Consider the following 16,607-nt stretch of genomic DNA (forward strand, 5'->3'; position numbering starts at 1 on the left):
ATATCCAGTTGTAGAGTAGGCAAAGTAATCTATGGTTTAAAAGAAAAAAGGAAAAGAACAGCAGACACCTTGGCACTGCAGGGGGCATGGGGGCAGCATAAATGAGGAACATGGGCATCAAGTGGAAAGGTTCACTATAGACATTTCTGGGATGACAAAAATGTCCAGTATCTTGAGTGAAAACGCTTACATGATGTAAACATTTACCAAAATAAGCAGTTTTGTGCATTATGTATATTTTATTTAAAACAACTATTTTTTAAAAATCTAGTAGGGAGGAGAGTAGACAGATAACATTGAAATAAGAAATTGAAGAACTGCTGAACCTGAGTGACAGGCACATAGGGGTTCATTATACTATTTTTGTTTACCTTATATATGCCTGAAACTTTCCATAATCAAAGGTATTTAAAAAATAACTTCTCTTAATTCCCTCTCAGTGGAGGAAGAAAACTAATAATCAACTTTCTTGACATAAATTACAATCTTACTTCTTATTTCTCTGAATTTTCTTTATGCCAAATAATCCATCTCTTACACTTTCTTTAATCTTATTCATCACAGCACAGCTCGCCTTGAAATCTGTTCAGATTTTCCATGATTGACTTATTTATTACTACCTGTAGGGAGAAAAGGACTGGAAAGAGCTAATCCTCCTTTCGCCCATACTACCTGATAGCAATATGATACCTACACTAAATACATTTCCTAACTCAAATCCCAACATTGAATTTAGCATCTAGAATTTTAATAATTTTAATCTTATTACCTCCCTTTCATGAGAATTCATTTGCAATGGCAAATAAGGATCTTATCCTATTGACTATTTCTTTAGATATGGCACATAAAGGATACCCAGTGAATATGTGTAAATCAAATATTTAAGAAATATAAAATCAGAGCTCACAAATACACAGTTTAGTTCTCTTTTTGATAGTACAAATTATTTCCCAACTCATTTATATCCATTGTGTTTTGCCTTTAACCTTATTGGTATGTATGTCTTCATTTCAAGTGGACTAGATGTGTGTTTAAAAACTTCACATCTCTTCTTTATTCAAAAATGTAATCATATAATATTTTAAAACAATAAGTCAATTTAATCTATATATTTCACTGTATGAAGTGATGTGATTTCTATATATAGTATTATTTTTTCTGCTCTTACTCATATGGATAAAGAAAAAAGTCACAATGCTTTGAAAATCTCAAATTCTTTTAAACCACCATAAAGCTAAAAATCTCTAGCAAATATGAAAATTCAGAGTTCCTTAAAAACAGCTAAAGTGCAATTAAAAATAGATTTTTAACAAAAACAAAGATTACTTGAAAAGAATTTGTCTAACAAAGCACCTATATACCTATATAAGCCCAAGACCAAGTTGTTAGTTCCCTCCCGTGAAATACAGGAAATCAAGGTTTGTTCTCAGAGTATGTGCTTCAGTAAACATTTGGAGTATGGTTTATAAGCAAAACCATCATTATTTTGGATTAGGATTTTCAAACATTCTATGGGAGAAAGCACGAGAAAAGTTAACTATCAAAAGAAACAAATAAAATTACTCACAAAGAACGACATTATACATATACAATTTTATTATTAAAAAACAGTTCAGAAATATCTTACAAATACTGTCACAGATTCAAATCCAAGTTCTTCCAGATGCCATTTTATATTCATAAATTATACATAACTTTTAGAACATTTACTTTAAATGTACCAAATGCAGCAAAAGACTTAAAAATAGAAGTTTCAAAGCAAATACTCATTTAGAGACACCAGCAAATAGATCTGACCTTTTCAAGTGGCTTTCCCACAGAGTTTCCAATCAATTTCCAATCATTCAAAACTTCTTCAACTTTGGAAATAAACCTAGGAAGGAGGAAAAAACTTTCAAACTATGTAATCACATTTTTTTCCTATTGTTATACAATTTAAGTTTTTTTTTCTTAATATTTTAACACTTTTAACAGACGGCTTGTAAAGTTTAATATTGTTATTGTAAATTTATCAACATGGAACAAAAACCCAAAAAAGTAATCTTTAGCCCAAGAATTCTTAGATTTTAATTTTTTTAAGATTTTTTTAACATCTTAGATTTTTTTAAAAATCTACTGCCTACCCAATGCCATTCTGGTTTCTATAAAATAAAAATAAATCTCTCCATATTGAAATGAAAATAGTAAACCTGGGACATAAGTAAAAATTGACAGACTGAAATGATACTATTAAGGATAACTGGGCTTCCCAAGTGGTGGTACTGGTAAAGAACCCTCCTGCCAATGCAGGAGACATAAAAGAGACACAGGTTCAACAACTGGGTCAGGAAGATCCCCTGGAGGAGGGCATGGCAACCGACTCCAGTATTCTTGCCTGCCATGGACAGAGGAGCCTGGCACCCTACAGTCCATAGGGTCACAGAGTCGGACACCACTGAAGTGTGTCGCACACACAGGCTTCCTAGGTGGCACTTGTGGTAAAGAATCCACCTTCCAATGCAGGAGACCTAAGAGACAAGGAAGTCTTGTCTGAGTAAGGAAGATTCCCTGGAGTAGGAAATGGCAATCCACTCCAGTATTCTTGCCTGTAAAATTCCATGGACAGAGGAGCCTGGCGGGCTACAGTCCATGGGGTCACAAAGAGTCAGACACAACTGAGCACACACACATAACGATAATTCTGAAACCAATAATCTCTTCACTATGCTCCAAATAACTTATCTCTTTAAATTAACTTTCTTTAAAGATACTTATGAATTCTCTGATTTGCCTTCCACTCCTCCAAAAAAACATTATTTGGGAACTTTGCCCATTAAAATACAACAAGTTTTAATGGACACCTGGTAAGAAACTAAGTAGATTTGTCAACTTTAAGGGATTTTAAACTATTCACTGTCTGGTCTTTAATGATCAAGCTGACCTATCAAAGAGAATGAATTCTGACTAGCAACATGCTCTGTATCAGCAAATGAACAGTCAAAGCTCAGTAGTAGTGTTCAATATATATAAAAGGACACTTTCAGCTTAGTCATTCAGTTGTGTCCAATTCTTTGTGACCCCATGGACTGTAGCCTGCCAGGCTCCTCTGTCCATGGGGATTCTTTAAGCAAGAATACTGGAGTGGGTTGCCATGCTCTCCTCCAGGAGATCTTCCCAACCCAGGATCCAAACCAGGTCTCCTGCACTGCAGGCAGATTCTTTACCGTCTGAGCCACCATGGAAGCCCAAGCCACCAAGAAGCTGACTACTTATACTATATATGTATGATGCAATCTAACAGCAACACTGCTCTCCTAAAACACCTACACATTATTGCCAGAGTACCAAAATTAATTCTAGTCAAGATATATTCACAAATATCAGGTTCTGCCATCAGGGACATTGTAAATTATTATTTACATTTTTGATGTATGTTTTTATGATTCAACTGAACCTTATAATTATTCCTTTTTAAAATGAAGATATTAATTAATATAGCATTTTGAGGCGGTTCAAATGGCAATTATCAGATCTTATAAAGAGTGCTCTAGAAATAAGTAAATATGTTTACAAAACCAAATAAAAATTTTAATGTATGTATATGTGAGTGAAAATATGTACGTGAAATATACATTAATAAAGGTAAAAAATTGGAAACTATCTTAGGTACAACTGCACCAAAAAGCTGTAAATTAATGACATATCCACTCAATGGACTAATATGCACCCATTAAAAATCATGTTTTGAAGCCTGCTTGAGGAAATAAGAAAAAGTCCATATGTTAAATGAAAAAAGTGAAGCTATAGATATAAGTATAAATATAGTTTAACACAAGTTTATAACATACACAGATTACATGGAATTTTCTCAAAATATTAACAGTAGCTATCTCCTGGTGGTAGAATTACAGGTGATTTTTTTTTTCTTTTATAATGAAGTATTTTAATAAATATCAGGGATTCCCTGACAGCTCAGTTGGTAAAGTTCAATTCCTGGGTCAGGAACATCCACTGGAGAAGGGATAGGCTACCCACTCCAGTATTCCTGGGCTTCCCTTGTGGCTCAGCTGGTAAAGAATCCACCTGCAATGAGGGAGACCTGGGTTCAATCCCTGGCTTGGGAAGATCCCCTGGAGAAGGGAAAGGCTACCTACTCCAGTATTCTGGCCTGGAGATTTCCTTGGACCGTATAGCCCATGGGGTTGCAAACAGTTGGACACAACTATGCAACTTTCACTTCACCTCATTTTAATAAAAGGGCTTCCCAGGTGGCACTAGTAGTAAAGAACCCGCTTGCCAATGCAGGAGACTTAAGAGACTCAGGTTCCACCTCTTGGTCGGCAAGATCTGCTAGAGGAGCAAATGCAACCCACTCCAGTATTCTTGCCTGGGGAATCCCATGGACAGAGGAGCCTGGAAGGCTACAGGCCATATCACAGAGAGTCAGACTCGACTGAAAGGACTTCACATTTTAATTTCACAGTAAAAGAAGGAACATCTTAAAATATTCACTGTATTAGCAATACTATCAGTACTAAAGCAGACCAAAATTGGAGCCTATTCTGTAAGTACTGAGATTTGATTAGAAAAATGTAGTAACTACCCCTGAAAGCTCTCTAGATCTCACCTGTAAGATCACTTCCTCTTACTCCTCAATATTAGGTTCTTTTGTTATATGCTCTTAAAAAATGTTTCTTTCCCTCTTCTTAGCTCTCATTTCAACTGTAACTACAGACTCACTTGTATCATTATTTATTCACATCCTTCTTTTCCACTAGTTTATATGTTCAGCAACAACAGGAACCATCTGTTTTCACTGACCACCACATCCTTATGCCCTGCATTGTGCTTGATACATGTTCACTCAGTATTTTTTCAATGGACAAATAATAAAAGGAGTTATTGGTTTCTATAAATTGTCCATACATACATACATAACATACTGATAAGAAATTTCATTCAAACATTAAACTCAAGGTTTAAAAGACTCCAAAGTCTTACCATTTTCCTACAAACTGTAAAACACTAGTTTCATTCTATAAACAAGGGGATAAAGCCAAAAACCAAATTTCCTACTTTGAGGTAGCTTTCATAACTCTGTTAACAACGACCTACAAATAAGGAGTTAGAAGGATTTAATATTTCACCTGAGGATATTTTAAATATTTAGCTAGTGGAAAGTGATTATTTATCCATTAAATACTCTAATGTTTCCTCAATTCACTCTTAAGATTCAAACTACTACATTTTCTAACTAACTTTAAGACATTATTATTTCAAATTCAACAGGTCTAAAACTATATTCTTCTCTCTTTGCCACTTTCTTATCTTGACTCTTCTAGGCAAGAAACTGCAGTTTCATGTTTGATTTTTTTTTTTCTACTCCTACATTTCATCAAGTTTATCTTCTACTTATTTGAAATGTCTTACAATCTTCCCTCCTACCCTTTCTCTCCAGTTTCCTAATCACCAACCTAACCAAAATAGTAACTCACTTGCCTTCATTTCACCTAATCTTGGCAAACAACTCTCATAACACGAAATCAAGGGTCTCTCCCTACTGTTCTGTAATGGCTCTAAAGCGTGGTGTCTTGACCCAGCATCAGCACCTTGGATCTTCTTAGAAATGAAAATATTTGAATCCACCTCAGACATACAGAATTATAAACTATGATTCTAATGCACACTAAAGTTTGAGAATCACTGGTCTTAAAGCATCAAATTTAGATTCCTTTACTTAGCTTTGGAGGCTGTCTGTAACCTGGTTTTATCTTAATAATCTAATTTTCCTTCAACAAACAGTCTTCACTCCAGTGAAGACATTTCGTTAAATCCCAAAGGTTTTCACCTGTCTCTGCTCCTGTCAGGACCGTCTCATATTTAACCAGTTTTTTTTTCCATTTAAGCGGTTATTTTCCACTTTCCAGGCCTGGCACATTTCCTGTCTTTTCTATGAAAACACCTCCAACAATTACAATCCACAATTATCATCCTTATACTAATATAACTATTTGCTGTTTTGTTTTTTTAACAGAGATCAAATGATTTGTTTTGATTTTGTTCTTTTCTGTTAATATAGTTCTGAATACATAGTACCTATTCAATAAAGCCTTGCCTGGGTGGTTTTGTCTTACCTTTTGGGAGGAGGTGGGGGTGGGGCAGGGACCACAGGTCAAACTAGCATCCCAGCAGGGATCTTTTCTATGCCATTTACTAACATAACATTCACAACCAGATGGATTTCCTCTCCCAATCAGAAAGATCATAAAATATTCCAACAAGCTAACTACTGACCTCAGTACTCAAAAAACCTGAAGGGGCTCTTGGACAACGAACTGATAACATCTCGACCTAAGCTATCAGATCAGATCAGATCAGTCGCTCAGTCGTGTCCGACTCTTTGCGACCCCATGAATCGCAGCACTCCAGGCCTCCCTGTCCATCACCAACTCCCGGAGTTCACTCAGACTCACGTCCATTGAGTCAGTGATGCCATCCAGCCATCTCATCCTCTGTCATCCCCTTCTCCTCCTGCCCCCAATCCCTCCCAGCATCAGAGTCTTTTCCAATGAGTTTACTCTTCGCATGAGGTGGCCAAAGTACTGGAGTTTCAGCTTTAGCATCACTCCTCCACAAACTTGGCGTTCAACTAGTTTTAGTGATCCAACAATTTCACTCAGCTATTCAACCGGAGTTTGGTGGTACAGGAATTTGGAGTTTCTATGGCAGAGGAAGCCTGGGTCACATTACCCACTGAAATAGAACAATTAAGCGTTCCAAAGCCACACACAAACTGTTTCGAAAGGTTACCCTAAAAGACAGGATGGAGATGGTGGGAGTGTGACAGATGGACAACCACCAGGATTCAGAAGAAAGGCCTCCTCCTGAAACGGATGTACAAGGAAAGGGGGAAAAAAAAAAAAAGCAGCTGCGAAGTTTGTTGCCTACTATAACAAACGAATTAGTTACACGGACATTAACACAGGAACGGAAGGTAGCCTCCGGAACTGTTTCGGCGGGTGATCAACAACTAGATGGACCAAAAGTCTAATGGAAGTGGTCTAAAAGGAAAGAAAACAAAACTTCGGAGAGCCAGAGTCTCCGGGTTTTACAGATGGGGGCGGGCCGGAGCTTGTCAGACCCGAGACGTGGAAGAGGCTTGCGGTGGACCACAGAAGGGAGGAGGCGAAGACTGGGGAGCCAATGGGGCTTACTTTTCCCGCAGAAGTGGCGTCACTTGTGGTCAAGGTTGGGGAAGTAGCCGGGCGGAGCCGGGGCCCAAACTAATACTAACCAATGATACGACTCACTCACCTTTCCCATTCCGAGGCAGTGGTGAAGTCCGTGATTTCAAATACCTCGGACTCGGGCTGCGTAAGTGGAAAGAAAGAAAGAGATTGAGCTCCCGAGCGCTGACACGGAGGAGCTAACTTAAACAGAGACAGAGATAGGTAGCGGGCAGACACCTCACCTCACTGTCAGCCGCCATCTTGCGGAGCGCCGATATGGGCGCTAGGACTGCCGGGAAGAAAAGCAGGAAGGCGAGGGAAGGCGGGGGAATAGGGGAGCAGAGAGCGGGCGGGGGCGGAGCCTCCACGCAGCCCCGCCCCGGAGACACCTCTTCCGGTTAGTTTGGCAAAGTCTCCTGAGGCTGAAGTCATTTAATTTTTCTTCTGTAATACTTTTTGTTCCTGAGAAGAAAGAACTTAGACTACCATCAAGTCCCCGTTCTCTAGCTGATTTAACAAAATTTAAAATTCTCCTGTAGAGTAATGAATTCAAGAAAGGAACAGGAGCAAGAACAAGGCCTTAGACTCATGTGGGTATGATTTTATGAAAAAAACCTAAAACAGATTGGTTTTGTTCTTGTTTTTTCATTCATCCTCTCAATCGATTGCAAGGCACTGAGCTAGATGCCATAATATCCACCATCCCTCACCTCAAAGATTTCAGGCAGTTTGGGTAAGTCATCAAATAAAACCATTATACCAGTTATCTGGTTTCTGAGAAGAGCAACATGCTGTTTAATGAACACTTTTTAAGCCACTGAGGAATAGGAGTGCCAGCTACATGTTAGTCATTATATCTCATACATTCTGAAACATTTACAGAGGAAATCATACCATGTCCAGGATTTGTTTCAAATAATTGGAGGAGGAGGTGGGTGGTTGTTTTTTAGTTGCTACTCTTTGGGACTCCATGGACTGTAGACCTTCAGGCTCCTCTGTCCATGAGATTTCCCAGGCAAGAATAGTGGAGTGTGTTACCATTTCCTTCTCCAGGGGATCTTCACAACGGGATCAAACCCACATCTCCTGCACTGGTAGGCAGATTCCTTATGGCTGAGCCACTAGGGAAACCCTAGGGAAGTAGATATGGCTAGAAATAAAACAAGATTAGCCATGGGCACATAAGCTATTGTTTAAGCTAATAATGGGTACATGGATATGTGTACTTTTCTCTCAACTATTGTTAGGTCCAAAATTTTTCATAATTAAAAACTTTTTTCCTTAAATTCTCTTTTATTTATTTATTTTTATTTTTGGCCAAACCACGGGGCATGAGGGATCTTAGTTCCCAACCAGGAGTGGAACCATGCCCCCTGCAATGGAAGCACAGAATCTTAACCACTGGAAATCCAGGGAAGTCCCTAAAAGCTTTTTTTTTTAAGTTTTTTTTTTTTAATTAATATCATTTAATGATTTTTTGTGACTCACAAGAAGGAATTTGTGGCTAGAGGACTCAGAAATACAGCTTTAGCAATTAAATATTTTAATCTTAGGAGAGAGAGATATAAAAAATACAGTGATATACATGGTGCAGATGAGGAAACTAAGGTCAGAAGAATTTGATAATTATGGCTAGTGCCAAGACTTGAACCCTCATCCCTTGATATTCCTTCTAGTTTCAGTTCACTACACTAGTGGGAGTTAGAGTTACTACTGTAAAAATCTTTCCCAAAAGGTCTGAACTTGAACCTTCATTCATTTATAGGCATTTATTAGACACCTACTATAAACCAGTCATTATGCTAGACTGCTAGGAAATGAAGACATACTGAAGACACAATCGCTGATTTCAAGGAACTCAAGATGGAGTAGGGAAACTGAAAATTTACTGCACGAACCAAAAGAAGAGGCACCATATGTATCAGCATCCCTCTTAGCAATGTGGAGGCCAATGGTGACCCTGACAAGAAGAATCTTCAGGGCCAGCTGAAGGGTAGAGTGGAGGCAGCCAGGTTGGGGGCAGGGAAGGCTTCTAAGGGCAGAGAATAGCATATCCAGAGGGTTAAAGGTAGGAAAGTCTGATCTGTCTAACAAACGAAAAGAAGACACCTAGAGCACAGCAGTTGCAATGAGGTTGAAGAGGTACACATGGGCCAGACCTTAAAGAGCCTTCTATGTGCCCCTTATGTGAAGCAAAGTGGGCATTGCTAAAATGTTTTAAGCAAGAGAGCATTGTGGTCCAAAATATAAAATCCTTTACATTTTGCAATGGTCTGCTTGCTATAGGAATGCATTGGGGGAGGGGGGTTGCAAAAAAAGAAGTAGGAACAGCTAGTGACTTATTACAACATCCAATGGGAGATTGTGTGGAGGCTTTGACTGCTGGGGGTCAGCAGACAAGGTCAACTGATTTGATACGTATATTGGAGTTACAATAGTAAGAGCTTGATGACATTAAATGCAGGGATAAGGGAAAGGTGCTTCCCAGTGGTAAAGAATCTGTCTGCCAATGCAGGAGACACAAGGGATGTCGGTTCAATCTCTGATTGGTAAGATTCCCTGGAGAAGGAAATGGCACTCTAATGGCAGAAAATGAAGAGGACAAAAGAGCCTCTTGATGAAGGTCAAAAAGGAGAGCGAAAAAGCTGGCTTAAAACTCAACATTCAAAAAACTAAGATCATGGCATCTTGTCCCATCACTTCATAGCAAACAGAAAGGGAAAAATGGAAACAGTGGCAGATTTTATTTTCTTGGGCTCCAAAATCACTGCAGATGGTGACTACAGCTATGAAATTAAAAGACGCTTGCTCCTTGAAAGGAAAGCTGTAACAAGCCTAGACAGTGTATTAAAAAGCAGAGACATCACTTTACTGACAAAGGTCTGTGTAATCAAAGCTGATTTTTCCAGTAGTCATGTATGGATGTGAGAGTTGGACCATAAAGAAGGCTGAGTGCCAAAAACTGATGCTTTTGAACTGTAGTGCTGGAGAAGACTCTTGAGAGTTCCTTGGACTGCAAGGAGACCCAACCAGTCAATCCTAAAGGAAATCAACCCTGAATATTCATTGAAAGGACTGGTACTGAAGCTGAAGCTCCAATACTTTGGCTACCTGATGCTAAGAGCCAACTCATTGGAAGAGACCCTGATGCTGGGAAAGTCTGAAGGCAGTAGATGATTGGGGGCAGCAGAGGATGAGATGGTTAGATAGCAACACTGACTCAGTGGACATGAATTAGAGCAAACTCCAGGAGATAGTGGAGGACAGGGAAGCCTGGCATGCAGCAGTTCAGGGGATTGCAGAAAGTTGGGCACAAACGAGCGACTGAACAACAACAAATGAGGGAAAGGTGGGAATCAAAGAGCCGTTCACTTAACCTTTTAAGATTCTCTCCAGCTGAAATACATTTGTAAGTTTTAAGGTCAAGCAAACCCAGGTTCAGGCACTTACTACCTATAAGACTGGGCAAATAACGTAAGCCCCCTTAACATCAATTTCTTAATTATTAAAATTTGATTTGTAATACCTCTTACCACATAGGACTGTGGCAAAGATTAAGTTCCTATGCACATTTGCAGAGTGGTTAACAGAATGTCTTGGCATGTAGTAGGTGATCCATTATGGTAGTAGCAATTATAATGGATGCTTTATATAATGAAAACTGTAACATGTTACTCACATGTGAGTATTACGTTTTTTCCTTTTTGGTTAACCATTAAGAAGTTTCAGTGCATGCCAAAATCTGAAACTGAAAAACCACAAAGACTTTGCTGCATCAAGTTAAATTTCAGAAACTGTAGGAGACAAGCCTTATCAGGTTGCTAGGTAAAGTTTCCTTCCAAGTTATTTTTGGCTCCTTCTCCCTGGAGAAACTTTTTAAATAAGTTATTTGTTAAAGTGAAGTGTGAAGCCAGGATGCTAATGATGTAAAGTACCCAGGGGAGACACACTTTTATTAGATTTTTCACTGGTTCACGAAGCAGAAAAGATTTTGTTTCTTCAGTATTAAGAGCTATTTTGCTGCACGTCGAAAGGCAAGGGTTTTTCCATGCAAGTGTATTCCCTCTCTGGCATACCTTGCAGTTATTTCAAGGTGTTACCAATAATGGCCACAGGGAGAATTTTGACGCATAGGCAATTTAAGAGATTAGAGGCCTGGAAAAATCACCCTTGGCTTAGTCCTCAGAGGAATGCAGGGGCATCACAGTTTAATTAGGTCTTAGCAAGAGAGCAAACATTGTGAGAGGAACAACAGCAGTGGGACTGCACCATTCTCATCTGCCTTGATGGCCTCTGTGCAGAGAGAATCAGGAATTTTCTGTGATATAGCTCTGAGACCAATTGCAGTAGAAGGTACAGCAGGAAGAGGAAGACACAGTATGAGAACAGGAAACTCTTAGAAATTCTCTAAATCAAAACTATCAGAATTATCAAAATTATCAGTATTCATTCATTCATTCAGCAAAATTTATCAAGTATCTACTGTCATGGCAGTGAAGTGGAAAAAAGTGAGTGTTAGTTGCTTAGTTGTGTCCAACTCTTTGCAACCCCATAGACTGTGGCCCACAAGGCTCCTCTTGTCTATGGAATTTTCCAGGCAAGAATACTGGAGTGGGTTGCCATTCCCTTCTCCAGGGGATCCTCCAGATCCAGGGACCAAATCCTTGTCTCCTGGACGGAGACAGGTTCTGTATCATTGCAGAGGGACTCTTTACTGCTGAAACCACCAGGGAAGCATGGCATGTCATAGTCAACCATAGGGAGGGGTTCAAAGAATAATCCCTGCCCTCAAGGTGTCCACAGCCTGAGATAAGTCAGAAAGAACTATAATATGATTTATAAAGGGAAGCACAATGGTTATTCAACTTCTTAAAGCTCTTTGTAAAATCAGTGGTGTGAAAACAATCAAGTAACCTTTCTGAACACACGGGCAATATCATGTATCCTAAATAAGCAGTCCACTGTTTCTTGGACTAGAAAGAGTTATAGCCACCAAGGCAGGAAGCTCTAGAGAATTTCAAGAGAAGTAATGCAAACTTCCTTAACTCATCATTCATTCACTCCTTTGTTCATTCAACAAACACCTGTTAAAAGCAGCTTCTATGTGCCTGACCCTGTTCTAGAAAATGAGAAACAAAAACTTAAAAACACGATGCCTGCCCTCAGGAAGTTTCAAGTATAATTGAAGTCCCTCTAGGTGATAATGCTAAGTCAAGAACAGCTAGTTCTAATTCCCAAGTTTGTAACTTAACTTCTTGTCTGGTATTAGATCCAGAAAAGACAGTTTTTACTGGCAGGTTGACTTAGTTTGCCCACGTTTACATGTTTCTATTTAAATTATTCTATTGTTAATGTATTTTTGAACTCAGAATGTGAAAACAAAAGAGTTAAAAAGAGTCATAAGAATTATGTACAAGTTTACAGAATGAGAATATTCTAGCTGTGTGGGGTGGTGTGTGTGGACAATTAATTACCATATTTTACATAGACATTCTTATTTAATCTCTGATTTTCCTTGTTATGAGGAAAGATATGAATATGGATATGAACAATTCTAGCTACAAGTGATGAATACATGCAAAATTTTAGTATAATCCCGACTTTTTGTATCATATTGTATGGCATGTATCATATTGTAAGACCTGCTAACTACATTTACATTAATATCTCCAGATATGTAACTATCTGCTCCTCAGAGCCCTTTCACCATCCACTTCAGTCTAATTTCTAATTAGACTAGATGGACTAATTTCAGTCTCAACTGCTTCTGCTATTTTGCTATAGTGAATCTTACATCTTCCATTTATCTCTGCTCTTTGCTTTTGCCTACCTATATACTACAATACGGGCTTCCCTGTTGGCTCAGTGGTAAAGAATGTGCTTGCAATCTAGGAGACCTAGATTCAATCCCTGGGTCGAGACGATCCCCTGGAGGAGGGCACAGCAACCCACTCCAGTATTCATGTCTGGAAAATCCCAAATCCCATGGACAGAAGAGCCTGGCAGTCTACAGTCCATAGGGTCCAAAGAGTCAGACACAACTAAAGTAACTGAGCACGTACTGCAATGTACTTCCAAATATGAAATACTTAAATCACTATTTATAACCAAAGCCAGAGCCTGGGAGTTGTTTAATTTGTCCATGCACTATAATAGAAATGTCTTCTCATTGTAAAAGTTTCAAATAATATGCATAAGACAAATGGCCTCCTTTACCGTCTTCTCTATTTCTATATTCCTAAGATGAGCTCCAAAAAATTGATGCTTTTGAACTGTGGTGTTGGAGAAGACTCTTGAGAGTCCCTTGAACTGCAAGGAGATCCATCCAGTCCATCCTAAAGGAGATCAGTCCTGGGTGTTCATTGGAAGGACTGATGTTGAAGCTGAAGCTCCAATACTTTGGCCACCTCATGCGAAGAGTTGATTCATTGGAAAAGACCCTGATGCTGGGAGGGATTGGAGGCAGGAGGAGAAGGGGATGACAGAGGATGAGATGGCTAGATGGCGTCACTTACTTGATGGACATGAGTTTGGGTAAACTCCAGGAGTTGGTGATGGACAGAGAGGTCTGGCATGCTGCAATTCATGGGGTTGCATGAACTGAACTGAACTGAAGATAAAATCACCAATACCATTGAGTGTAAATAATTTCAGACTCTTTCCTATCTTTTTACACAAACATTTATAGAGACACAATACAGAGTTTTAATTCTTTTAATTAATTTTTGCACAAATAAGTATGTCTATTCACACATACCCCAATGTTCATTGCAGCACCATTTACAATAGCCAAAACATGGAGGCAGGCTAGATGTCCATCAACAGCTGAGTGGATAAAGAAGATGTGGTACACATATGCAATGGAATACTACCCATCCATTAAAAGGAAAAAAAATAGAGTTAGTTGAAGTGATGTAGATGAACCTAGAGCCTGTCACACAGAAAGAAGTAAGTCAGAAATACAAAACAAACATCATATCTATGGAATGTAGAAAAATGGTACTGATGATCCTATTTTCAGGGCAGGAATAGAAGTGCAGATGTAGAGAACAGAATTATGGATGTTGGGAGGCGGTGGGAAAGTGGGATGAATTGAAAGAGTAGCCTTGAATAGCATTGACACATATACACTACTGTGTGTAAAATAGACTGCTAGTGGGAACCTGCTGTAAAGCGGAGGGAGTTCTGCTCAGTGCTCTGTGATGATCTAGAGGGGTGGGATGGAGACGTGCAAGGGAGGCTCAAGAGGAAGAGGATATATGTACGTGTATAGCTGACTCATCATGTTATACAGCAGAAACTATTAATAAAGCTATTAATAAATAACATTCTTAGATGGGTGACAAGTGCATGGGTTCATGATACTATACTGTTTACTTTGCATGTTTGAAATTTTCCATGATAAATGTGTTCCCCTCAAAAATACTAGAGGAAAAACTTATTATGCCTACATTTTTGTGAACATGTGTGAAAATTATTCTAGGGTGGATATGGAGGAATGGAAATGCTGGGTTGAAGAGTATGTGCATTTTAAAGTATAACAGGTAGTACCAGATCACAATGTCCAAAATGAGCATTACTAATTTATATACCCACTAATAGTGTAAAAGAGTAGCCATTTCCCCACACATTTTATACTCTGAATCATTTAAGATTTTGCCAGTATGTTGAACAAAAAATGTTTTGATTTGCATCTCCCTGAGCCCTGGTGAGATTAAACAATTTTCCCTGTGTTAGTTGACCATTTATATTCCTCTCCTATGAAGAGTGATTTCAAACCTTTCACTTGTTTTTCTACGGAATTGCAAGAATCTGTGTTTTTTATAAAATCTGTCCAGATGAAGCTGACATTCAATCATATTTGGCTGCCAAGGCTTTATGGAACATCATTTTTGGCTCCATCTCATAGAGTCGGAGTTGTCCCTGCTCACATTCTCTTTCTGAGCAGCAAAACAGAACACCTAAGTCAATGAAACCAACAACTCCACCCCATATACCCTACTCAGCATCACAAAAAACCCTGGACTTGCTATCGAATTTCTCTAGACCAGTATGCCCCTTGGATCTCAATGTTTTCTTCCATCTCTTTTCTCTGTCCACCGAGATGCCCAATTTATCTTCCTGCCTTTCCTTCACCATCACCCTACAATCCTCCATTCACTCTACCACCTTCTAGGTGGAAAAGAAGAGATTTGGAAGAAAGTGTTCCTCAGAAAAGTATGTTCGTTCCTTAAAAGCAGCAGGTCCCTTCATGGTCTTCCTGAAAACACTGCCGCCTTTTTCTACCACTGCACTGCGGGGGACAAATGGGTCCTGCTTAATATGCAGAAGACGCAGCTCACAACCAATCCTCTGCTGCCTCAGCAGAAAAGCCCTTTTCAGAATTTTAAAATCCTTTAATCCTTTCCCACTCAATACAGCGGGGTTGCCCAGATATTCAAAAGTATTCATTAGTGTATTCTTATAGCTAAGATTGGATTCAAAACTTCAATTTTTGTCCTTTTCAAGCCCCTCCACTTACAGCATCTCATTTGCTACTATTGTTCACTGAAATCCTTTCTCCTCCTGTCTACCTAGCCCAAAAAATAATAAAAAACATAGCTCTACTGAGAACTTGAGCTTGTCCCATAGTAAGCAAAAGGCCACTACATGAGATTCTTCATTGGTTTTTCACTCTACTCTTGTGTACATTTAGTTCTAGAAATAGCCACCGAGAACCTTCTCTGCATAAATTATAAAGACACAATAGCAGAACAAAGATAATTAAAACTTGTTACTTGTCTTCTAGAAAATAGAATCTAATGGAGAGATTAAAAATAACTCTAAAACAAGTCAGACTCTGTCATAATAGAAGTATGAAATGACAGGAGAATAGAGTGGATTGAAGGGGTGCTTATTGGATCAGAGAGACTCACAGAGCCTGGGAACTATTAATACAAAGTCCCTGAGGACTATAGCTGAATGAGAGCTGGCTTTGGAACATGGTGACCACCAGTGAAGTGAAGTGAAAGTTGTTTGGTTGTGTCTGACTCTTTGCAACCCTATGGACATCCGTGGAATTCTCTAGGCCAGAATACTGGAGTGCATAGCCTTTCCCTTCTCCAGGGGATCACCAGAGGGAGGACTTTATCACTGCGTCATTTCTCATTTCTTGATTTTTCTCCTGTAATGAAATTACTTTGCTTATTTTCTGTTTTAGATTCTCAAACTTTTGGAATCAGAGGGGTTTTCTGAATTCATTTTACTCAACCCCTTCAGTTTATAAATAGGAAAATGGTCTTCCCTAGTGGTGGCTCAGACGGTAAAGAACCTGCCATATGGGAGACTTGGTATCGATCCCTGGGTTGGGAAGATTCCCTGGAGAAGGGTATGGTAACCCATTCCAGTATTATTGTCTGG

The 16,607-nt window shown here is 39.0% G+C and overlaps 1 protein-coding gene across 3 annotated transcripts in view; it reads right to left on the reverse strand.

Annotated features, from left to right (window-relative positions):
• Positions 1–7,523, reverse strand: part of RAB3GAP1 (RAB3 GTPase activating protein catalytic subunit 1) — a 111,383-nt gene extending 103,860 nt beyond the window's left edge. For all 3 annotated transcript variants that reach the window (XM_019973500.2, XM_070768577.1, XM_070768584.1), the window contains exons 1-3: positions 7,451–7,523; positions 7,294–7,349; positions 1,798–1,873 (exon numbers count right to left, since the gene is read on the reverse strand). In XM_019973500.2, the coding sequence (XP_019829059.2) occupies positions 1,798–1,873; positions 7,294–7,349; positions 7,451–7,468 (150 nt within the window). In that variant the 5' untranslated portion in view covers positions 7,469–7,523. The remainder of the gene's footprint in view (positions 1–1,797; positions 1,874–7,293; positions 7,350–7,450) is intronic.
• Between the last annotated feature and the right edge of the window lie 9,084 nt (positions 7,524–16,607).

The sequence above is a fragment of the Bos indicus genome, chromosome 2, assembly GCF_029378745.1.
Source record: "Bos indicus isolate NIAB-ARS_2022 breed Sahiwal x Tharparkar chromosome 2, NIAB-ARS_B.indTharparkar_mat_pri_1.0, whole genome shotgun sequence".
Taxonomy (NCBI): Eukaryota; Metazoa; Chordata; class Mammalia; order Artiodactyla; family Bovidae; genus Bos; species Bos indicus.